Source organism: Saccopteryx bilineata, chromosome 10 (genome assembly GCF_036850765.1).
Source record: "Saccopteryx bilineata isolate mSacBil1 chromosome 10, mSacBil1_pri_phased_curated, whole genome shotgun sequence".
Lineage (NCBI taxonomy): Eukaryota > Metazoa > Chordata > Mammalia > Chiroptera > Emballonuridae > Saccopteryx > Saccopteryx bilineata.
In genome coordinates, this window is record NC_089499.1 from 9,987,134 (window position 1) to 10,012,691 (window position 25,558).

General features: G+C 42.6%; 1 protein-coding gene across 3 annotated transcripts in view; it reads right to left on the reverse strand.

Moving 5' to 3' along the window:
* LOC136314312 (zinc finger protein 197) overlaps nt 1-25,558 on the reverse strand; it is a 59,476-nt gene that overhangs the window by 18,681 nt on the left and 15,237 nt on the right. The window contains exon 7 of one of the 3 annotated variants that reach the window (XM_066245046.1): nt 7,297-7,841. In XM_066245046.1, the coding sequence (XP_066101143.1) occupies nt 7,297-7,841 (545 nt within the window). Of the gene's footprint in view, nt 1-2,903; nt 7,155-7,296; nt 7,842-23,808; nt 24,486-25,558 lie in introns of those variants that run through there. The other 2 variants (XM_066245043.1, XM_066245045.1) reach the window with 2 other exon arrangements.

The window sequence follows — 25,558 nt, forward strand, 5'->3', positions numbered from 1 at the left end:
CTCAGTTGTCTGCCCTCTCCAGGAACAATCTTAATTGCAAACACAGTCAGCTGAAGAAGTCTACCTCACCCAAGATCATGATTCCTTTTGGGGTGATGTGGTAGAGCTTGTATTCAATAACTGGTCAGAGAAGGGGTAGAAAAGACCCAGACCTCTCACCTCAAGTTTTAAAGTTTTGAAAAGTTATGCAGTCTAACAGAGTCTGCAGCCAACAAAGGCAGCACCGGTGATTCTGTGACTGCAACACGGCTAACTTCTCCCTCTATTAATCCTGCTTCCCTTCTCTCTCACTACAGGTGTTAATCCCAGTAACACTCTCCAGTAAATCTGCTGCATATTATCTTGAGTTTACTTCCCATAAAGCTCGACTCAAAACAATTAGATACCGTACCTCAAATTTTAATATTACTGGTCTATGTATACTTGGAAATACACATACCACATTGGGGTGTAATCTTACAAACATCTGGGCTTCTTATGAAGATCTCAGTTCCAATTCTCCACCTCTCCCAACCCCCAGAACTCAAACCCTGCCCTTGTGTAAGGAGACAAGGCTCCTAATAGAATTTTTTCTTGATCCCCACTGCAAAAGTTTTGTTTTATACAGATTTCTAGGCCCTGTTCCAGATACCCTGATTTGGTGGGCCTGGGAAATTTATCCAAATGTATGAAATTACTTCTTGTGATTCCCAGATTTGAAGTCCACTGGTCTTAGTTTCAAGGTCTGGTTACAGCTTTTGCATGTCTGCAACAACTATAGTCAAACTGTGCCATGTGGACTCAAAATGGTCAGTGGGAGGAGTGAAAAGCAGTCCGGTCCTGTATCTATATGTCCAGAAAAGAGTCTGCCATCTCCATTTTCACTTGCGAACTTACCTCTGAAGCCAAAATAGACTTCAGGGAGCATGGCTGGTTTTCTGCAGCCAGCTGAGGTCTACATAATAGTGCAGGGCAGAAACACAGACAAGGCCAGAGAGGTGGGACAACAACCGGCCATGCAAGTCCTCAAAGGAATAACAGAAGGCCATTTCCAACAGCTAGAGAGCTCTCATTTAAGTAGTACAAGTATGAAAATAACAAGCTTCATTTATATCTCAATCAGAAACAAGCCAGAATCACTTCTTCATTCCAAAAACAGCTGCTTAAAGAAAAGCAAACTGTCTTCTTCCCATTCTGAACAAAGGAAGCGAAAAGAAAGAAAGAAAAAAAAATCAGCGATATTTATAACAATAACAGATATTTATTGGTAGAATTATAACTATTTTCTGCAAAAAACAGTTTTATGACTGTAGTTTTATAACATCAGAGGTGATTAAAGACAGTCTAATTTCTAAAAACAATCTAGCAACATGAGGATACAATTTCATTTATATTCAATTTAAAAAATTAACAGAGGAAGTCCGTCACTGAGGATATAGAGCTGAAATGAAATTTAGTTTTATAGGATTTAGATTCAATGGAATTACTCAGCTAGTGAAAGCTCCTTTTGGTTTCAATTTTCTTCCCAGTTCCAAGTAAGATCTAACACAGCACACACCATCACTGACAAATATCTCTAAGCCTAGGGAGACACTCTCCTCTCTATGTGAGATTCTCTTTCCTATTTCCCTTTAATCAAGGTTATATAAAATGAGACTTTAATTCACTTTTTCTCTCAACTAAAAAAGAGACATATGTGGTTCTATTCCACATGAGAGCAATTCTATACAACCAAGATGTCTTTGGATAAAAATACTGCCTCTTCACATGCCTCAGAAATATTTAGGATACTTTTTTTTTTTTTCTTTTTTTCGAAGCCGGAAACTGGGAGTCAGTCAGACAGACAGACTCCCACATGCGCCCGACCGGGATCCACCCGGCATGCCCACCAGGGGGCGATGCTCTGCCCCTCTGGGGCATCGCTCTGTTGCATCCAGAGCCATTCTAACGCCTGAGGCAGAGGCCACAGAGCCATCCCCAGTGCCCGGGCCATCTTTGCTCCAATGGAGCCTCGGCTGTGGGAGGGTAAGAGAGAGACAGAGAGGAAGGAGAGGGGAGGGGTGGAGAAGCAGATGGGCGCTCCTCCTGTGTGCCCTGGCCAGGAATCAAACCCGGGACTTCTGCACGCCAGGCCAACGCTCTACCGCTGAGCCAACGGGCCAGGGCCAGGATACTTTTAATACATGTGCGTGCACAGGATTCTAGCAGATGACAGGGATAGGGATGAGTAATACACATAGTTTAGTGATATACATTTCTAAAAAGCTGGGTTTCTGATGGAGAATAGAGAAGACATGGCAGTACACACAGCTGGGTTGAGGAAGACAAAACTAACAACTGAGGGACCGCAGAGGAAGCACTGCTGTTGGGGAACAACCAGGTTTCTATGAGAGCAGGAAGCTGACAAAAACACTTCAAAGAGACAGACATTGAATCCCAGGGGGTATCATGAAAGGGCTTGACAGGAAGGTAAGAACTGCAGACTTAAACTGATTGGAGTAAACAGCTGGTAGTCTTGGTACACTCCAGAGCAGGGGTCGGAAACCTTTATGGCTGAGAGAGCCATGAACGCCACATATTTTAAAATGTAATTCCGTGAGAGCCATACAATGACCCGTGTACATTACGCATTATCCAATAAAAATTTGGTGTTGTCCCGGAGGACAGCTGTGATTGGCTCCAGCCACCCGCAACCATGAACATGAGCGGTAGGAAATGAATGGATTGTAATACATGAGAATGTTTTATATTTTTAATGTTATTCTTTTTATTAAAGATTTGTCTGCGAGCCAGATGCAGCCATCAAAAGAACCACATCTAGCTTGCGAGCCATAGGTTCCCGACCCCTGCTCTAGAGGAAGGTGGATAATCAGTTTAGATTATATTGCAGGTTATTTATCGAAACCGGTACAGGGACCACTTACCAAAGTGTACTCCTTCCACTCAAGACAGGTATCAGCCTAGAAGATGGGCCAGGGCCTCCTCAGAAGTCCATTATCTCAGCTTGCCTGGGGCAAGAAGTGGGAAGATTTCTATTCAGATCTCTGGGTTTGAGATGACATGGTACCCGTCTTAGAGGTATTTACTCTCGAAGATCACTAAGTCTTGTAAGAGGGAAAAGAAAGCGTATTGGAAGAAAGAATTCCAGACACTGTGGCAGGGGCGGGGCAACATCTTGGTGGGAGAGTACCCGCTCAGAAATATGGGATCAACTTCTCTCATCAACAACTCTACTCCACAGTACTGAGTGCTCAGAAAATAACCCCTGGCAGGCAGGCACACAGAAAGCTCACTGAGCAGTTTTTGAAGGGCCAGTAGACAGGAGCCACAGTGAGTTTCCACGCAGGAGACTGGCAGGTGAGGATGGCTGGCATGACAAAAGGCATGGAAAGGAAACTTCGAAAGGAAACGTGACAAAGGAAAGATGCGAGTGCCCTCACTGCTGTTCTGTTCAGCCACGGCCACATGTGGGTGACCCTACCCGCATGTCCACTCACATTCTTGGGGAAGTTGCTACACAAGGTGGCCAATGGTTCAGTCTTGTCTCCTGGATGCAGCAGTCTGTTCTAGAGCAACCAACCTTTCTGAGTAACTATGCGAAGAGAGTCTATTAGGTCACAAAATTACGTGTATGCCACTTTCCTATGAAAACAGAACAAAACCAATCTCTTTTTATACTAATATGCCCTTCATACTCCCTACTTCCTTCTTTCCAGTAACAGCAAGGATGAAATATACCTAATTCTTAAAACTAAATTGTAAGGTTACAGAGATAGACCATAAATCTAACTCAGAAAAGACTGGCAGCATTTTCCTTCTAAAACCATGATGAAATGATTATCCAGGCACACTCACCATTCATAGAGTGGCTGCTCAGAAGAATCCCAACTGGTCCCCAGTCACATACAGAACAGTCATGGTGGGCTGAGGCACTTTGGTATGAGAAAGCACAGACTTGAAAGTCAGAGCGGAGTTCAAATTCTGACCACTTATAAGCCAGTCACCTAACCTCACTGACCCAATTTTCTTATAACATTTGTATATATGTTATGACGACCAAATGAGATACACATTCTTAATAGCTCCTGAAACAATTACTATGTGCATAAGACGAATGGCATTAGGCTTAGGGATTCATGTATGTAAAGAAAAGAGGAACGGTTGAGTTGAGCATGGGGAGTTTCCAAGTGTTCCCAGATGGATTTTGAGCTAAGGATTCAAATGGTTAAAATGCTGGTTGGAAACAGTCAAGGCCTCTGGAGGGCTGATCATAAAGGCAGCAGAAGTTAGTGAACACCTGCGGTGTTAACTGCTCACCATCCCTTCCTTCCTCAGGGAAAGGCTCTTCTCTTGTGATCAAAGCAGAAAGGAACCAGATGAGAAAGTCACGGCTTCTTTCCTCACTGTCTGGGATTGAAGGAGTTGTGCGAAGAGATTGCAGCTGCAGCCACCATCTTGCACCCGTGAGGTTGCAAGAAATGAAAGCCAACATGCTGAAAGTTATGGAGTTAAGATGGAAGTTTGATAAACTGCTGAGTTGCCAAACAAAATTTGAAACTGCTTACCTGTAGGCAGAGGCAGATTTAACAGCGGGCAGCCGGGGTGCGTGCCCTGGGCCCCGACTTCTGAAGGGCCCCGCAAAACGCCAACTTTACACTTTTTCTAATGACACCGTTTGGTTTCATATGTGCAATTTTAACATTAATAGTAGATAATATTTTTTTATTTACTTGAAAATATGGCTAGTATGTATTTTTATTTTCCCCATCTCTTTTAATTTATTCATTTTTATTAGAGGAGACACAGAGAGAGAGAGAGAGAGAGAGAGAGAGAGAGAGAGAAGGGGGGAGGAGCAGAAAGCATCAACTCCCATATGTGCCTTGACTGGGCAAGCCCAGGGTTTTGAACTAGCGACCTCAGCACTCCAGGTCGATGCTTGATCCACTGCGCCACCACAGGTCAGGCCCCATCTCTCTCTTTTTTTAAGGGGCCCAATATTTTCTTCTGTGCCCAGGGCCTCAACCGACTATAATCCGCCTCTGAAGGCCTCCCCAGATTTCTTAAGGTTTAAACTGCTAGTACTTGGTATTGGGTTCATTACACCTGAAAGTATCTTTAAATGCTACCTTAGGTAAAACTAACTTTTCTAGAAAGCTCTTGCTAAGTGTTTAGAAACAATGTTCCAACATCCTACACTTAAGCAACTACTATTTACCACTTGTCTGGTTTGTTACACATTAGGTGCATTATTATCTCATTTAATCCTGTAGGATAGTGGTCCCCAACCCTCAGGCCACGGACCGGTAGCGGTCCGTGGGCCATTTGGTACCAGTCCGCAGAGAAAGAATAAATAACTTACATTATTTCCGTTTTATTTATATTTAAGTCTGAACGATGTTTTATTTTTAAAAAATGACCAGATTCCCTCGTTACATCCATCTTAAGACTCACTCTTGACACTTGTCTCGTAAATTTGACAATTATATTTAAAAATACCACAGTTTTTACGCTGGTCGCATAATTTTATTTTGTACATTTATCCATCCCACCCTAAAGGCCGGTCCGTGAAAATATTTTCTGACATTAAACCGGTCCGTGGCTCAAAAAAGGTTGGGGACCACTGCTGTAGGGTGTTAAAGTAAAATGTTAACCCCTTTTTACACATACGCTAAATGCAGTTAGTGACTTGTCCAAAACTGACAAACTAGTGTGTCAATTTGGGATCAGAAAACGTAAGTATCTGACCCCAAAGTGTACACTTTTAGCTACTAAGCTCCACATAACAGGAAGGCAGAAAGACAAATAGCGTATGATCTCACTTATATGTGGAATCTAATGAACAAAGTGAACTGAGGAATGGAATAGAGGCAGAGGTGGGGTCACAGGGAGCAGAGGGCCAGCTGTCAGAGGGAAAGGGGATGAGGGGATGGGATCAGAGAAGGTGAAGGGATTAGTAAAACTATATATACAAAATATATATAAATATACATTTCCAGAGATACAAATAACAGGACAGCAAATCCCAGAGGGAAGGGGGGAGGGAGTTAGGGGAAAGGGGGCTGAGGGGGCATAAATAGGGACACGGGGTGCGGGTGAGGGGTGAAGGTGTTATATTCAGTGGGACACTTGAATCCAGGTAAACACAATAAATTAAAGTTAACAAAAATTAAAAAAAAAAACAACAACAGAAAACATGAAGGCAGTCTTCCCCTGGGTTTAGATTATGATGACTTTATCTCTCTTAAGGATATGAACCTGCAACTGTTTCAATTTCATAAGGATCCATTTTTGTGCTGGTTTTGGAGACGTACATTGAAAAGATGGAGCCTGGGCGGTCTCTATTATCGGCAGATCCTTCTACAACTGTGGCAGAGGAGGACATAGTCAACTTTGGCTGTGTTCTTTCAACCTAACTCTGACGAAGGAAGGGGATATACATTTTGTTGACAACGATAAAGTCAGCTTATCTTAAAGCTGAAAAAAGACCAAGGACCGGTGTTAATGTTTTCACTACATAGGAAACAGGTTCTAAAAAGAAGTGGCTTGCTCATGGACGCGCTCCTAGTAGGTTCCAGGATCAGCTGCCATTCCAGGACTTTCAAGTCTATGTTCTAGGCACCTTTCCTAACACCGTTCAGCAACAATGAGCATGTACCCATTGCATTTGAAAAATACTGCACTCTTTTCCTAAATACAAAAGTAGTACATTCTTATTGTAGAAAATATTAAAAACATAGAAAAGTATAAAGAATAGAAAATAACTTATAATCGTATTACCCAGAGAAAATCACTGTTAACATTTTTGGTTAGGTGTTATTTCTTTCCCATATTTTCCCCATGCATAATTTAAAAAAATTTGGATCATACTTCATTGTTTTTTATCTTCAATTTTATCCAGATCATTTTCCCCATGGCATTAAATATTCTTTAAAAATCTTTACAATGGCTGCAAAACCATTCCAGGCAGAGCCCATCATTAAACCCTGTACTGTTAACAATCTAGTTTTCTTCCTGCAATTATATACCTTGCTGGCACAAATATCTCTTCTGTTAATCTGTGTCTGCTTCTGATGACTTTCCTTGTGTGGATTCTTAGAAATAGAATTAAGGTTGATGATACTGAAAAACTGCTTTTCTGAAAAGTAGCAATTAGTCCTCCCAGCAACAATCTATGTTATTTATGAGGCTTCTTTCTCCTCGGTATGTTTTCTCTGGTGTTGGATAAGCTGTGAGCTGTAACGATAGGCCTTCCCACACTCACTGCATTTATAGGGCTTCTCCTTAGTGTGGGTTCTCAAATGCAGAATAACTTGAGAAGTCTGCCTGAAGGTTTTTCCACATTCGTTACATTTATAGGGTTTCTCTCCAGTATGAACTCTCTGGTGATCAATAAGGTTCCGATTAGAAGTAAAAGCTTTCCCACACTCATTACATTTGTAAGGTTTCTCTCTCCGATGAAGTCTCTGGTGTTCGTGAAGGGTCTTCCTTAAGATGAAGGCTTTCCCACACTCATCACACTCGTAAGGCTTCTCCCCTGTGTGAATTCTCTGATGGTCCATAATCTTTGTATTAGACACGCATGATTTCCCACACTCCTTGCATTTGTAAACCTTTTTCCCTTTGTGCATTCTCTGGTGCTGAGTGAGGTTTGAGCTCCGACTAAAGGCTTTCCCGCACTGGGTACAGGTGTATGGCTTCTCCCCCGTGTGAACTCTGTGATGTGAAATGAGGCCTGAGCTCCGACTAAAAGCTTTCCCACACTCTTTGCACTCGTACGTTTTCTCCCCGCTGTGGATGCCCTGGTGCCGAATGAGGTGTGACTTCCCGCTGAAAGACTTCCCACAGTCACTGCACGTGTAGGGCTTCAGGCCAGTGTGGATTCGCCGATGAACAACAAGGTTGGAGCTATGACTGAAGGCTTTTCCACACTCCTTGCACTTATAGGGTTTCTCTCCTGTGTGGATTCTCTCATGCACTGTAAGGTTCGCACTCTGACTAAAGGCTTTCCCACACTCAGTACATACGTACTGTCTCTTTTCAGCCTGAATTCTCTCATCTGTTGCAGGGTCAGAGAACTGACTACCATCTTTGTCAGATTCTTGGTCACTCGCTTCTGTGAGTGTCTTATTATCTTTAACTGTCCTATGTTTGCAGTTTCTTGTCTTTCTCCTCATTTTCTCTTGCTTGGAGCATCCCAGTGGCCTTTGGGTCTTCTCTTTCCCGTCCGTCAGTGGAGCTTTCTAGACTTTGACTTCCTTGGTAACACCTCTGTGGAGTTCTCTTGCAAGTATGAGATTCTGATTTTTCAGGAATGATACTTTGGAATCAATACCTCCTCAGTCCCAGTTTCACCATCTGGCAGGAAAAAACAGAAATTGTACATGTCACCTGTTCTTCATACTAGCAGAGAACTATACTGTACAAGGATAACAAGATGCAGTGTTAACATTGGGTCTCACACAGGGTCTCACACAGAAGAGTAGGTGTTCAAAGGCAGGGGGAACTAATCAAAACAGAGAACATAAGGTTAGACATAGAGGCCAGTGTAGAGCTTAGGACCAACAGAGCCAGCATCAGAATGAGCAATTTGTATAAAATCCCCCCTGGTTTCTTCCTGTCTCATGCTCTGCTCCCAGAACTGGAGCCATCTAACTCCCAATTCAGTCTCTACAAAAAATGAGCTGAAACAGCCTTCATTCAGTAACTCAAATGACAAGTCTTCACATCACTTTGTCTTTCAGTCTGTTCACCTGTTCCCCTAACAGTGGTCGGCAAACTCAGTAGTCAACGGAGCCAAATATCAACAGTACAAGATTGAAATTTCTTTTGAGAGCCAAATTTTTTAAACTTAAACTATATAGGTAGGTACATTCCTTATCGAGGTGGCACCCGCATGTGGTGTTTTGTGGAAGAGCCGCACTCAGGGGCCAAAGATCCACATGTTGCTTGCGAGCCGCAGTTTGCCGATCACTGTCCTAGTACCAGTGACACAGTGACTGGCACAAAATAGCTGCTCAAGAAATGTTTTACAGAATAGCAACTGGGATTCTGTCTGAGGGTACACCTAAAATTTCATTTTTTGCTCTAGTCCAGACACTAGGCCCTCGTCTACATCCTCTTTCTTAGGCTCTGTCTTGCTAAGGGGTAACAGAATTCTTGCAACATTGGAGCCTAGTCACATCATAGCTTACTCTGCAGCGCCTGGTCCATAGCTGGCTCCAGCTATATGTGCTAGTTCAGTCTGTCTGCTTTGCCCCGAGCTATCACTCTGAGAGCGCCATCTGGGGCTATGCTTGCAACCAAGCTATTTTTAGCACCTGAGGCAGAAGCTCCACAGAGTCATCCTTAGCACCTGGGGCTGATGTGCTCTAACCAATCGAGCCATGGCAATGGAGGGGAAGAGAAAGAAAGAGCAAGAGAGAGAGAGAGAGAGAGAAGGAGGATGGGGAGGGGTGGAGAAGCAGATGGTCCCTTTTCCTGTGTGCTGTGACTGGGAATCAAACCCAGGATATCCACACGCCAGGCCAATGTTCTACCACTGAGCCAACTGACCAGTGCCAACATATTCTTGACAAGTGAAAATAAGGGTGGGACCCTGATCTGATAGGATTAGCATGTTTCTGTAAGAAGACATACGAGAGAGCTCGATTTCATTTGCACTCCTAGCCCCTTCCCCCCACAAGCACAAACTGAAGAAAGCATGTGAGCACCCAGCAAGAAGGTGGCCATCTCTAAACTAGGAAGAGTCCCACCAGAATCCAAATCTGCTAGTCACCTTGATCTTGGACTTCTAGACTCCAGTACTATGAGAAAATAAATGTCTGGTGTTTAAGCCCAAGCAGACTAACAGAAGTATGAAATATATCTACATTTAAGGAACTTACAATGGAGCACATGGCAAGACCATAAGACAGCAAATTATAAACTACAAGATCCCCAATCAGGAGACGAAGGGGGCCAAGGGAGGCAGCAATTGACGGGATGCTTAAAACGCTAAAATGCTGGAGGAAAGGTGCTTTATAAAGGCAAAACTTTGGCTGAGCCCTAGAGGACAAGCAGTTATTGTTTTCTTAAAAGGACGTTAAGACATGGCTGACGTAGTCAGAAATCAGTGGAAGATTATACTATGACGTGAAGCTTCATGAGGGCAGGGGTTTCTGTTCCCTTTGTTCACCAATGTATTCTCAGCATTTAGCAAGCACTCAAAAATTTGCTGTTGTTGTTGAATGAATAAATAAATTTAAAAATCAAGTTGTCTGAAGTAACACCAGCCAGAACACTGAAATGATGGGGCAAAAGTCACGGATATGGTTTGATGGTCAATGGGAAACATATTCTGAACAGAAGAGTGAAATCTAACCGTAATTTTCTTTCCCCAACACACATTGTTTTTCTATTTCCCTACTTCGCTCTCTTGTCATTTGCCTCCTCATTTTCACTTGTCAAGAATATGCTGGCCCTGGCCTGTTGGCTCAGTGGTAGAGCATCAGCCTGGCACGTGGATGTCCTGGGTTTGATTCCCAGTCACAGCACACAGGAAAAGGGACCATCTGCTTCTCCACCCCTCCCCATCCCCCTTCCCTCTCTCTCTCACTCTCTTTTCCCCTCTGCTGCCATGGCTCGATTGGTAGAGCACATCAGCCGCAGGTGCTGAGGACAGCTCTATGGAGCTTCTGCCTCAGGTGCTAAAAATAGCTTGGTTCCGAGCATACCCCAGACAGGGGTGGCCGGGTAGATTCTGGTTGGGGCACATGCAGGAGTCTGTCTCTCTATCTCCCCTCCTCTCACTTGGAAAAGAAGAAAAAAAATAGACTATGTTAATGTTTTTCAAGCATTAACATTCATTTCCTCTAGTTCCCATACTTCCTTCTACCCTTCCTCCCATCCCCTGCCCCAGCACACTCAGGTTTTTCTCGGCTTCATGAAGTGGAAAACAGAAGAGAGACAGCTGGGGTATCCTGGAGGAGTAAATTGAGGGTAATGAAAAGAAAGAATCCAAGAAAATCCACCTAGGAGTAGGTTGTTCCAGCATCATTATTAATAGTCCCCCCCAGCCCTGGCTGGTTAGCTCAGTTGGTTCAAGTGTCATCCTGGTATGCCAAGGTTGTAGGTTCAATCCCTGGTCAGGGCACATACAAGGGACAACCAATGAATGCATGAATGAGTGGAACAGCAAGTTGATGTTTCTTTTTCTTTCTCCCTACCCCTCTCTCTAAAATCAAGAAATTTAAAATAATAGTGCCCCTTGAGATATATTTGGTGGGACACTTGAATCTATATAAACACAATAAATTAAAATCAATAAAAATTAAAAAAAATATATTGCTCCCCATTAACTCACAAAATTACCCCCATTTGGACAATAAATTTTGTATCAGCCTACCCAAAAGTGAAATTAGAAAAAGAATGCCTTAAGAAAATTAGGCCAGATGGATTAAAGGTGAAAAGAAGGCAGTAGGAAAATGAGTTGGGAGGCAATTTAGATGAAGTATAGGTGACCAGTACAGGCCTGCCATTACTAGGCAGGCCAATTTATTAGGTGCCCAATAAATGTTTGTTAAAGGAATGAGATCACTGTAAGGTCCTAGTCCAGGAAAATGGCAGGACAGAAAACAATGAAGGTAGCTATTCCAGGAAAGTACACATGCACAGACTGACTACAGAGAATGACTGAAGCAAAGACCTCAAGGTCATCAGATCTAGTCTGAATATCAAGGATGGTAGCGTCATTAAGAAAGACAGGGATGGCCTGACCAGGTGGTGGCGCAGTGGATAGAGCATCGGGCTGGGATGCAGAGGACCCAGGTTCAAGTCCCCGAGGTCGCCAGCTTGAGCGCGGGCTCATCTGGTTTGAGCAAAGTTCACCAGCTTGGACCAGAGGCCACTGGGTTGAGCAAGGGGTTCCTCGGTCTGTTGAAGGCCCGCGGTCAAGGCACATATGAGAAAGCAATCAATGAACAACTAAGGTGTCGCAATGAAAAACTGATGATCGATGCTTCTCATCTCTCTCTGTTCCTGTCTGTCTATCCCTCTCTCTGTCTCTGTAAAAAAAGAAAAAGAAAAAAGAGAAAGACAGGTATGTCATACAGGAAAAGATCGATACTTCTGTCTGTCGCTCCTCCTTCCTCTTTCTCTAAAATCAACAATAAAATATATATATATAAATAAAAAAAGGCAGAAATGTGAGAAAACACTTTTGATAAGAGGAAAAATATATCAGGAATGCAAATTTGAGAATAAGACAAAGAAAGTCATGAAAATGTATAAGCTTGCTAAGATGGAGATTTCAGTTAGCAGGGCAGGTAGAGAGAAAGGAAAAGACACAAGGACATGTTATAATGAAGCCTAGGGTGGTTCTGAGGAACTTGAGGAGGAAGCAAGACTTGACTGGAGATCAAGGAGGACTAGTCTCAGGACAGTTTCATCAAAAGGAAGCATAACTATCTGCACTCTGCCTGGCTACATGGGAAATTCCCTCAGAAACCCTGGAAGAATGCCCAGGGACTAGGAGGTGGGGTCTTGGCTGGAGAAGTAGAAGGGACAGATAACACCATAGGGCCAGGAGGACATTAGGGGTATCCAGACAACTGTGCACACAAGCACAATCTCAAGACAACCAACAAATGGATGAGGGCCAATGAGGCTTCACACATCTCTGACCCACAAATCCCTGAGACTGAGGGGTGAGTGTTCTAATCTCTGGACTACCATTTATTTCAGGCTATAAGGAACCCACAGTGGGCAGAGTCCTATTGAGACACACACACACACAGAGTTTTATCTAGGGAGGTTGTATTCCTTTAATTCACTAGGATCACTTTCCTGTTCATGCCCTCTGAGCAGTTGTCACATGATCCTTGGTTACTGACTCACTGCAATGTAGCAAAGGATAAGAGGCAATACTTGAACATAAATTCCACTGAGACAGATGAGTAAAATGTAAAAATTGAAAGGAAAAAAAAGACAAATAAAAGATATATCAGAGGACTACTTGCTCTTAGGGAAAGGCCCTAAGCCTTAAGCATAAAATAAAGGCACATCTTAACAGCAAACTGATAAATCTAACCATATAAAAATTTCTGTACTCCAGAAAACACTGTAACAAATCTGTAGTATAAACTAGAGTTGCCTTGCCTAATCTGTGGTGGCACAGTGGACAAAGAGTCAACCTGGAACAGTGAGGTCGCCGGTTCAAACTCCGGGCTTGCCTGGTCAAGGTACATAAGAGAGTTGATGCTTCCTGCACCTCCCCTCTCTGTCTCTCTCTCTAAAATGAATGATAAAAAAGTATAAACTAGAGTTGCCTTATACTAGAACTACTTGTGTGTATGTCTGTGTCCGTCCTCATTATTCATATGTGGATCCCTCCCAGTGACTGGCACAAAGAGGGCTCTGTAAATGCTATGTGATTTGAAGTGTTAAATTAAAACAAGTTTGGGATTCTACCTAATTCCATCTGGGTATAGGAATGGTGAGATGATCATTCTTCACAGATGACCACCACCCCTCCTCCACCTGGTTCATCCCTTTTGTACTTCGAATTCTTTGAACACAATGACAGTGTATTTGCATCCTTGGCTATTCTGTCTCAACAGGACCATCAAAGGGCCTAAATTCCCTAAAGGGCTGACCTAGTCCAACTACTCAGAGATTCTCAGAATGTTACAGTTGATTGGACTCTCTCAGGCCACCTAGTCTTATATCAAACTATAGAGATGGGAAAACTGGAACTTAGAGGGAAGCTTGGACTCAAGTTCAAGCCTCCTGACAAATTTGAGTTCTAGTATTATCACCTTTTCTCCTATCCCAAAACTCTATTCCTCAAGGTCCAGAGCCCTCCTCCCCCCACTTCTTTCTCACCTAGATCACCATCCAGAAATGCTCCCTTTTGGCCCTGGTCCCCACATTCTCTCACAGGTAGGATTCCTGTAACCAGACTAATTTCACAGTGCAGGTGTCATCTGCCTAAGAGAAGAGACTCACTCGCCTTCTCCTGTGCATAGCAGCCTTACTCCAGAGGATCTACCCAGCACAGATCTTCTCTGATCTCTTCCTCAGGTTTGGTATGGAAGTTTCTAATGGGGTCTTGACTCACTGTAATTGGATTGAAATGATGGGAGTTCTCTGCATTCTGTACACCAAGTGGACACTCAGGGCAGCATCTTCTCTGTGGGTAACTCTCCTTTCTATTAATTGTACACTGTAAGAATGATCATTCTTACTTTAAAAATAAGGAAACAGAGCTCCCAGAGGTTGAATGATTTGCAGAATGTCACATGGCTAATGATCACAGTCACTCCCCTTCACCTGTTCTGTTGATATCTAAAAGTCTCTATATTTTCCTCTAACTGCAAAATGTATTCCAACTGAGTTCTGTGCACTTCAGCTTTCTCACGAAAGTCTGCTGAAAGGAGATGAGAGAGGACCTTCGCTGAGTCAAGTGTCTTTAGAGAGACAAGGAAAATGAGGTCTTAAAAGGATGCTGAAGGAGTTGTTGTTTTTTTAATAACCCCATCTAGGCTTCAACATGTTTTGTGTCTCCCTTTCCGGATTCCCAGACTCTGCTTCCAAGCCTTCCAGCTCTGCCTTGTACACAACTGAAACTCAGGACCTAGCTCACGCCTTACGTGCTCAGTAAGTATTTGTTGACTGAATGAATGAGTAACTGTGGGTAAGACTGCCCTCCTCTCTGGGTCCGTTTCCTAACTGAACACAGCGGGTATCGGACCGGTAACCTAACTCAAACATCAAGTGTGCAGGGTCCTTTGAGAGCCTGGGCTGACTTCGACTGCTATTACCAGGGCAGCCCACTGGCTAGGGGCAGGGATGACACAGTTCTGGCACTATTATTGCCCGGTCCGAGTGCCTAGTGGGAGACGAAACCCAAAACAAAGGGACAGCACCCAACGGGGGAAGAGGGAGGCCCACAACGACCCCCTGAGCTGCCGCACCCGCGTCTCCGCAGCCGGCAGCGGAGGAGGAGGGCTGGCTCCCGGCCTGTGTTCTCCACCCAACCCCAGAACCCCCCGGACCCCCACGCCAGGTGGCCACATACCCCTCACCGAAAGCGCCTGACCCACGTCTTGGAACAAAGCACAGAAGGAATTACGTCACAAACCCCCCAGCCCCCCACTAACCCGCACCGCAACTCCCTGTCCCCTCTAGGCATCGGGAGGTTTCTGCATCTCTGTGCCCGGGAGACTGGAGTCCTTTCGCCACTTCGCGAGCCAGTCGGGTAAATTAGCGCTCGGGCCCCACCTCCCTCCCAATTTTTGCCCTACCATTGGCTGGGAGGACGAAAGGGCTGGGAGGGTTCAGCCAATATAAGAAGGTCCCTGGAAGGGGTGGAGCCTGGGAGAGACTTGGGTAGGGCGGGAAGAGGACCCACGCTACCCACGCCCAGGCTGCATGCCTCGAATTAGGGCTCTCTGAAGTCACACCACCAGTTCTGGCTGCTGAACGGAAAAGTCATCTTTCCGTCTAGAGATTCCACGCTTTCAGTCTCAATGCTAGGATCAGCTGCCATTTGTCAGCAGCATATAAAAATAACTTTTGGGTGCTTACTATGTCACGGTTCCAGGCTTTAAGGATACAGCAGGGGAGAATATGAAGTCGCTGCCCATGAAGCTTACCTTCAAGTCAGGGAGACAGTAATAAGTGGACCGTGGTAGTGAGTAAGGGGTGAAAGAGAGATGTGGCGGTGGGACTGCTCTACAGATGACTGGAAGTGAGCAGCTGAGGCTTGTAGGTGTCTGAGGGAGAGTGTCTCTTATAAAGGGTACATAGGAAGCAAAAGCTTCAAATCAGGAGGGAGAGAGGGCTCACATCTCGGATCATACCGGCTTTTTGATGTATCTCGAATAACACTGAAGGGTTTTGGGACAGAGGACTGACATGATTTTATCTTTTCTTTCCCGCCATATGTTCAAAGATTTATTAGCTATCACATATGAAAAGAGCCAAGAAACCTGTTCCTATAAATCCTTTATTTCTTGCTCTCAGTCCTCAGTCATTCTGACATAAATTTTGCATGAAAGTTTCACTCCACGACGTAACATTGCAAATATTTTCCCCAGCTGCTGTTGAGAAACGTCTAAAGGTGGGCAAGAGTAGCAATAGAAAGAGGCTACTGCAGTATTCCACATGAGAAATGTTAGCGGCCTGGACTAGCTCAGCAGTGATAGAGGGAGATGATGCAGAATGGTTCTGCCTATATATTGAAGGCATGGCCAGCATAATTTCCTAATGAATTTGATGTTGGAAGGTGCCTACATGGTAATTGATTAAAGCAACTAGAATAAGATTTGTCTTGTGGAAATACAGTAGACTTAAAAAAGAACAAGTTTAGAGAGAGGGGTCAATAGTTTTGTTTTGGATGTGTTAAGTTAAAGACGCCAATTAGACATCCAAGAGGAAATGTCAAACAGTTGGAATAGGAGTCAGGAATTCAGTGAAGAAATCACAGCCACAAATGTAAATTTAGGAGGTATCACTATAGGGCAGTCAGAATAATCTAGGGAATAATTGTGGGTAAATAAGTCATTTGAGGATTGAAATTTGAAGTTTATCAATCAACAAATATGTAATAAATACTTAGAGCTTTCTTATCCATCATTTCATGTAAGTGGCACTATAACTACCACATTTCCTAGAGGAGACTGGGAGAGATTCAGGGAAATGATAAGATCTACCCAAGTTCACACTCCCAGTTGACACTGGAAATAGAACTCAGGGGCACAACAATATTGCCACTACATCAGGAAACACTTAAGAAGAATACTATGTACATTTGCATTTGGACAATTAGAATTAACTTGCTCTTGCTTTTCAACTATTATTTGGAGGAGGGGTCTTTAATTCTGATTCAAGCAGCTAACTCCGTATCTAGTTACAAAGGGTAATGATAACTGGTTAGTATTCTAGCCCCAGACGTTCTCAAATCTTAAGAGAGCATAATTGGGACACATATTAAAAATACAAATTCCAGGGCCCCTTATCCAACTTGTTGCCTTTATCAACAAGCATATTTTTTTCTGACAAAATCATTCAGTCCAGAATGATGTCACTATTCAGAATCAGGGCGTTTGGAGTGTTCACAATTGCCTAAATATTCAGCAGAGTTTCAGTGTTTTAACATGACATCTGCTGGTGAAAGAAGTTAAAAGTTATATTTGGGTAAATAAAATCAATATCCGGTTAGTCAGGTCTTACATTATTGGTTAAAATAATGGTAGCACAATGCTTCCCTTTGGGAATTCACAATCTGTTTGAGGCTATGTCTCTCAGGTTGTAAGAAAAGATGAAAAGATACTTCAAAAGTGTAAAAGTGAATAGGACTCATTGCTGCAATGTATATTGCTTTACAAGTTGTAAAGAGCTTTTATTGGTGTTAACTAGTTTAAGCCTCAGTATTTATGTGATATAAAATTATCTTTACTTCCAGCCTGACCTGTAGTGGCACAGTGGATAAAGTATTGACCTGGAATGCTGAGGTTGCTGGTTTAAAACCTTGTGCTTGTTTGGTCAAGACACATATGGGTGTTGATGCTTACTGTTCTTCCCTTCTCTCCTCTCTCTCTCTAAAAATGAATAAATAAAATCTAAAAAAAGAAAAAAGCTTAATTATCCTTATTTTCTAGATCAAAAAACTAAAACCTGGGTATGTAAAATGGTTTGCTTATACAGCTAGCAGTGGACAACCTGAGACTTGGACTGGGTTTTCTGACCACAGATCCAATGTTCTTTTATCTACTGCCACACTGAGTCAGGCGACAGACTGTCTTTCTCTTAAACATACTGAGTTATAATGAGCCATCCATAATCCCCTTTTACCTTTTGCAAACTTTATTTTAAAACTTTTTAACATATATAATATATACCTCCTAGCTAGTCAACATCTGTTAACATTTTGCCACATTAGTTTTTGCTTTCCTCATACATATACATTGTTTGTTGTTATTACTGAGCCATTTGGAAATGTATTGAATAGATCATGATCCTTCAGCACTAAATATTGGGCATACATCTCCAAAGAATAAGGACATCTTTCTACATAACCAAAGTACAACTGTCACACTTAACACATTTAAAAATAATTCTATATCAAATGGACTATTAAATACGCTATTTCATATTCCAGTATTTCCATTATCCCAATATTTCCATATTCTAATATTTCCATTATTTCCCAAATGCCTTCTACAGCATTTTTAAAAATCAAAGTTCACTCAATACATTTGGTGGTTGTGTCTCTAAAGAGTCTCTTTTAATCTAAAATAGTTGAGCAATATTTTCATTTCACTGACTTTTAGAAGAGTCTAGGTCAAGTCTTATACAACATCTCACATTATATAAATCACAAATCACCGAATTTGTCTGATGGTTTCTTCATCAAATTATCCTTATTTCCTGTAAACTGAAATGTCAGATTAGAGGCTTGATTTGACTCAAGTTAAATCTTTGCTTCACAGGTTGTTAAAACATACTGCTTTACATACAATCCTTAATTTCTTTTCCTTTTTTTTGTATTTGTGTGCATATTTAAATTTATTATTTATTTTTATTCATTTTTTTTTAGAGAGGAGAGGGAGAGACAGAGAGAGAGAGAGAGAGGAGAGACAGAGAGAGAGAAGGGGGGAGGAGCTGGAAGCATCAACTCCCATATGTGCATTGACCAGGCAAGCCCAGGGTTTCGAACCGGCGACCTCAGCATTTCCAGGTTGACGCTTTATCCACTGCGCCACTACAGGTCAGGCCTTGTGTGCATATTTAAAATTCTCCATAATGAAAAGCAAAAATAAAACATTAGGGCTGGGGGGAAATTAGACAAAATAGAGGGATAGTTCAAGGTACGGGGACTCTTTTTGAGGTGGTGAAAATCTTCCAAAATTGATTGTGGTGACGGTTACACACATGTGAATATATGAAAACCACTGAACTGTACATTTTACATGGATGAATTTTATGGTATGTGAATTATATTTCGATCAAAGTGTTGAAAACAGGCCCTGTCCAGTTAGTTCAGTCAGAGCATTGTACTGAAATACCAACTTTGCAGGTTCAATCCCCCGTCAGGGTACATGTAGGAAGTGACCGATGAATGCACAACTAAGTGGATTCTCTCCCTTCCTCTCTGTCTCTCCAAAATGAAAATCTATAAGGAGTAAAAACAACAACAAATTGAGGAATTCACACCAGAGAATCATTCATGTGCCTGCCACAGTACTGACAAGTCAGGTGTCAATTGGGAGTAAGACAAATGGAGGAGCCGTTTGGAATGCAGCCCAGCCAGTGGCCACGGTGTTCAACCAGGGGAAATGGGTGTACCTGAGAATAAGGCCAACTCCTCTCTGGGGCAGTACAATCCAGACTTGTCCTTCAGTTAAATTTATATTAAAACAAAACAAAAAAAAAACACCCTGATATTACGGGCTCAATTACAACTCCTCTAAAATGCATACGTTGAAGCCCTAACCCCAGGACCTCACAATGTGGCTATATTTAGATAGAGCCTTTAAAGAGGTAATAAAGATTAAATAAGGTCATTAGGGTGGGTCCTAATCTAATACAATCAAAATCTTCATAGGAAGAGGAAATTAGGTATACTAACTAAATTAGGTAGACTAACACGGAAGAAAACCATGTGAAGATAGAAGACACCCATTTACAAGCCAAGGAAAGAAGTCTCAGAAGAGATCAATCCTGATGACACCTTGATCTAGAACTTTTAGCTCCAAAAACATGAGAAAATTAATTTCTGTTAAACCACCCACTCTGTGGTATTTGTTGTGGTAGCCCTTGCAAAGTAATACACCTGACTTCTTTGAGGAACAACATATTTAAGTGGTGACCAACTCATGATTACCCCAAGAAGAGGAAAAAGGGAGTTCCAGAACCTGGAGATGCGGAGCAGGAGATGGCTTTGCCCTTGAAACTGACACCAATTTCATTGGTGTCAGGACATTATAGCTGGCCAGGATATTACAGCTGCTTATTTGGGGGAGGGCAGGTGAAACACCTTCACCTCTGCCCCTATACAAGCATAATCGGAGGCCCTCTACCACATGTGCAACATCTCCTGTTCTTGCAGATTTGAGGGAGTTATCCAGCTGTTCCTGCTTCTGCTGTCCAGGTAACCCCCATACCCACTCTCAATGGCAGTCTTGGAAAGCCCCTGAGAAGAACTGAATTGTCTAGAGTTCCTCAAATGGTTCTCTTTCAAAAGTCTTTTAAAGAACTACAGCTATGTCATTGTTCCAGTGCTCCTCACTATGACAGATGTTGACAATGAATACACATAGATAGTAAATGAATAGCTTAACCCCTGGTCGGCAAACTGTGGCTCGCGAGCCACATGCGGCTCTTTGGACCCTTGAGTGTGGCTTTTCCACAAAATACCACATGCAGGCGCTACCTTGATAAGAAATGTACCTACCTATATAGTTTTAGAAATTTGGCTTTCAAAAGAAATTTCAATCGTTGTACTGTTGATATTTGGCTCTGTTGACTTAATGAGTTTGCCAACCACTGGCTTAGACTGAAGAATTCTGTTGTCAGTAGCTTTAAGTTTAGCATGGTAGAAGCTGTCATGACCACTTTTCCCATAAATGACCCCTATGATAGGCCATGCATGTCAAATCCTAGGGCATCAGTGGCTCAGCTCCCCAGTGAGAGCTTGTCTTTACTTTTTGCTTACACCCAGGCAGCCCGAACACTGACTTGGAGAGGTTTCACACAGGACATACTCTATGGCTTGCCAGCATTGCCTCAGGTATGGTGTAATCACAATTGTTCTGAACCCTACTATCCCTGAGAACAACACTGCCTTAGTGAGGGGATAAAACACTTATCAATCTTACCTAAACGGGAATCAAAGTATGTAAGCCACTCTGGTGGCTGGGCTTGTATGTTACGTGCCCCATGGCCCTGAGCACGCAGCGAGGTTGCCACTCATTCTACCTTTAAGGAATGCAGAGTCCTGTGATTACTCTCATGGTACCCAAATATTGGATGACTGTTGGCCCTGTGCATGCCGTTCACAATCCATATGGCATCAAGAGGGGAAACTGATTATCTTGTAAATCCCTCATCCTATAAGACAATGCAACTGGAAGGGAATTGGGGGAGAGGCCTGTTAGATAGCATCATAAAATGTCACCTATACATCCACCCTTGAAACTTTCAGGTCTATGGATGGGCTCACGTAAGGTGGAAAAATACTTTTAGTCAGCTGGTAAGTCCTCCCCCAGCAGCACTTTAGGAACACGCCTGGGTCAGATGGGGGGGGGGAGTGGGAGAGATCAAACATTTCTCTCCTGTGTTTTCACATAAAGGAGTCACATGCCTTAAGTGGGAATCTGCATCCCTCCTACTGGGTATCCCCCTGGGTGCAAACAAGGCCCTTTGCCTTGTGCATGTATCAGTGGGAAGACTGTTGTGGGTCAGTGAGGAATAAGCCTACACTGTCCCATCCTGGGTCAAACACCTGCCCCATTAGGTACCTGGGGCCAGCGACCATCCTAACAACTTCTCTTTACCCGGCTGGGCCAAGTGCTTCTACAAGGCCCCATCAGGCTACAGCATGTCTTAAATGTTAGGGGTAAGGAATTTGTTTTTAATCCTACAGAGAGCAAAAGCCACCCTGGGGGCATTCAATTAGACCCTAACACTTTAGAAGTGTTTATGAATGTCTCCTTTGCAGTACTCCAAGAGGTCAACACCTAGACAGAAATTATCTCCCAACATGGAACAGTACTCAAAAACTTGTCAGCACCCAAAAATCTCACCTTTCCTACTGGCTTTAAAAGCTGAATGACAGGCATGGCATGCAGAGTATAGCTATGGAATGTCTATTTGTGTAAGAGGTAAGAGGGTAAGTGAGCTTAGCACCTTTACCATTGTACTTGACTGCCTGGGTAACACCCATCTCCTGGGTATAAAATCTGATTTTTTTTTTTTAATTGGGGGGTTCAGTCATACTGTTTACTGAGACTCCTTTTCTGCATTGGGGAGTTATGGATGGAGAAGTTTTGTGCTATAACTCAAAGATTTCCACATTTATTTCAGAAACATTTTCCAGAAATGTGTGCAAAATAGAAGCTCTGCAAGATTGATTTCTTGCCCTCAAAAACCAAGGGACTCTAACCCATGTGGATTTTCTGATGTCAGACAAGAAATAAAATATAACCGAGGTGTTCCAATCACAATGAGCAAACTTACTTATAAGCATAAACCCTCTTGTGGATGTTTTCTTTTTTCTATTTCTTTTTTATTTAGAGAGAGGCAGGGAGAGAGACATAGAAACAGGAACATCAAGCTGTTTCTGTATGTGCCCTAACCGGGGATCGAACTGGCAACCTCTATGCTTCAGGACAAAGCTCCAATCTCTGGCCAGGGCATTTTTTATTTATTAAGTTTTAGTGAGACAGAGAGAGGAAGGGGGAGAGAGGGGAGGGGGAAGGGAAGCATTCATTTGTTGTTCCACTCGGCCGTGCATTCATTGGTCGCTTCCCCTGTGGCAGATGACGTTTTCTATAACTGAATGTTTTCTCACACTTAACTCAAGAATTGGTTCTTTCCCCAGTTTGGAGTCGCTGAGGTAAAATCAAGTCTGAGTTGTGGCAAGATTTTCCCACATTCAGGTCATTTACAACAAAGCTATTTGGAATCAGCAGAGAATGTAGAAGGAGTTTCCAACAGGTCCACAGTATAAAGGAAGAGCCGAAGGAAAAGCAGGACACAAAAAGCCGCTCTGGGCGGGAGGCTTCCAACCAGATCAGCAAACCTCGAGCTGCTCCCTTCCTGCTTCACTCTGAAGTACACATCGGTCACACAAATTTACAGCTCACCTGCCCGCTTCAGGCCTGTCACCTTAACAGGATCCAAGAGGACTCCAAAAGAATTCAAGGAAAACCTACTTTCCCTTTTTGGGGGCAAATTTCAAAACTGAAAAGCTCTCAAATTGACTAATAAAGAAAAAAGCAAATGACATGAGATGAATGAAAAGCCACGGCAACTTGAGGCAAGTAAAAAGGTATATGAAAAAATATATTCAAGAAAAACAGGAAAGAACATAAAACAATAATATTAAAAAAACAACAACAAAAAAAAAGAAAAAACTGGAATTCAAAAAAGAAACAAAGTAAACTTGAAAATTGTGACAGACGGTAGAGCGTCGGCCTAGCGTGCGGAGGACCCGGGTTCGATTCCCGGCCAGGGCACACAGGAGAAGCGCCCATTTGCTTCTCCACCCCTCCGCCGCACTTTCCTCTCTGTCTCTCTCTTCCCCTCCCGCAGCCAAGGCTCCATTGGAGCAAAGATGGCCCGGGCGCTGGGGATGGCTCTGTGGCCTCTGCCCCAGGCGCTAGAGTGGCTCTGGTCGCAACATGGCGAAGCCCAGGATGGGCAGAGCAACGCCCCCTGGTGGGTAGAGCGTCACCCCTGGTGGGCATGCCAGGTGGATCCCAGTCGGGCGCATGCGGGAGTCTGTCTGACTGTCTCTCCCTGTTTCCAGCTTCAGAAAAAAATGGAAAAAATAAAATAAAATAAAATAAAATAAAATAAAATAAAATAAAATAAAATAAAATTGTGACAGAAAAATGAAAGGAAACTCAAATGTAAAACAATACATATGAAAATGGAGCTCTAACTACATTTTATAAAATTTTATAGAATAGTAGGTGAAACTTTGTCACTGTTTGACAGTCCAGTAAAATGATTTCTAGGTATATATTACCAAAATTAGCAAAGAGGTAGAAATATAAAGAGCATAATCACTGAAGAAATAAAAATGTTGCTCAAGATCTGTCTGAGCAACCTCCTCCCCAAGAATGGATCGAACCCAGTTTACCCTTCAAAGAATAATATCCACATTAAGCAGAGCTTCCAAAACATTTTGCAAAGCCAGCAAAACCTTAATAAATTCAATCTACTTTTGTACATCTAAAAAGTACCACAAACAATGGATTTTATACCAAGAATACAAAATAACTTCAATTATTAAGAAATCTGTTCCAAAAATACAAAATGAGTAAATGATACGAACCATAAAATTCACCAATAGATGTCTTAAAACTTTTAACAGTAACCCTAATAAAACTAAGTATGATAATGACTATAGTGTGTACTATGTGCCAAGCACCGTTTGAAGTGTCTTCCACTTATTAACTCATTTTATCCTAATGTCCCTATGAGGTAGCTTTATTTTATAGATGGAAGAATTGAGACACAAGGAAGCCAAGTGATTTGCCCAGGAAAACACACCTAAGAAAGTGGTGGATTCTGGACAGAACCTAGAGTTCAAGGCACGAAATCTGAGTCAACTATAACTCTATATTGCTTCTTCTAAAAACAGGAACAGAAGGAACACACCATAGAACACCTATCAGAAACCAGCAATGGAGTAACAGTACTAAGAATTCCAGGGGTACATGTAGAAGATATTAATGAGGTCTTTGTATGTGATATCCTATGATGAGATGTCACCTCCATCTTTAAAAGCTTCTCGTCTGTTGGGAGAGAGGGGTAGGTATAATAGGTTATGCTCAATTTCAAGATGGTTCAATTGGAGAGGTAAGTTTTAAAACAGTTACATATTAACAACTAGTATATAAAAATTATATGCTAAAAGAAACAGACAACATACCCAACTTCAAAGAGCCTACAGTAAGTTGGTATGAGGGTACACACACATGGATTAAGTTTAGAATAATTTACAAGGTAATTTAACAACAGTTGCACATTGTAGCACCAGCTAATTCGAAGTACTGAGGTCAAATGACCAAGAGAAATGAAGAAGCATCTGAAGAAAGTCTTTCACAGATGAGCTGGATCTGGAAAGATCTATAAATGAGAAATGAGGCTGATCTGAAAGGTTCTGAGGGACATAGATTAGCAACTGAGAAAAAGAAAAGGTTTTCTGAGTAGGAGATACTAGTCATGATGGTCTAGATTAGAGTAGAAGTTTAAAAAGAAGGTAAGGAGGGCCACAGCCAAGAGAAAGGAAAGAATCAGCGTCTTAGAGAATGACAATATAAACAAAGAGGAGGTGGAACAGAGTAAGACAGATACAATCGGTCCTTGAAAAGCACAGAGTATGATTATGGCATGCATAACTAAGAAATGAGATACATTTCTAAATAGTTGAACAAAAGAGAAACCGATGAGAGAGAGAAAGAGCAAGGGATAAAGGAGGGAGGGAGGAAGGGAGGAAAAGAAGAGGGAGGGAAAACCCTACAAATACATGGAATGTGTCGTCTGTACTTCCTCAATACTGGGGAAGGACTGCGCTGTTACTCCACTCTTCACCTTCATGACCCAGCAGACAGCATTTAGGTCAGGGGTCCCCAAACTACGGCCCGCGGGCCGCATGCAGCCCCCTGAGGCCATTTATCCGGCCCCCACCGCACACCCGGAAGGGGCACCTCTTTCATTGGTGGTCAGTGAGAGGAGCATAGTTCCCATTGAAATACTGGTCAGTTTGTTGATTTAAATTTACTTGTTCTCTATTTTAAATATTGTATTCGTTCCCATTTTGTTTTATTTTAATTTAAAATAAGATATGTGTAGTGTGCACAGGGAT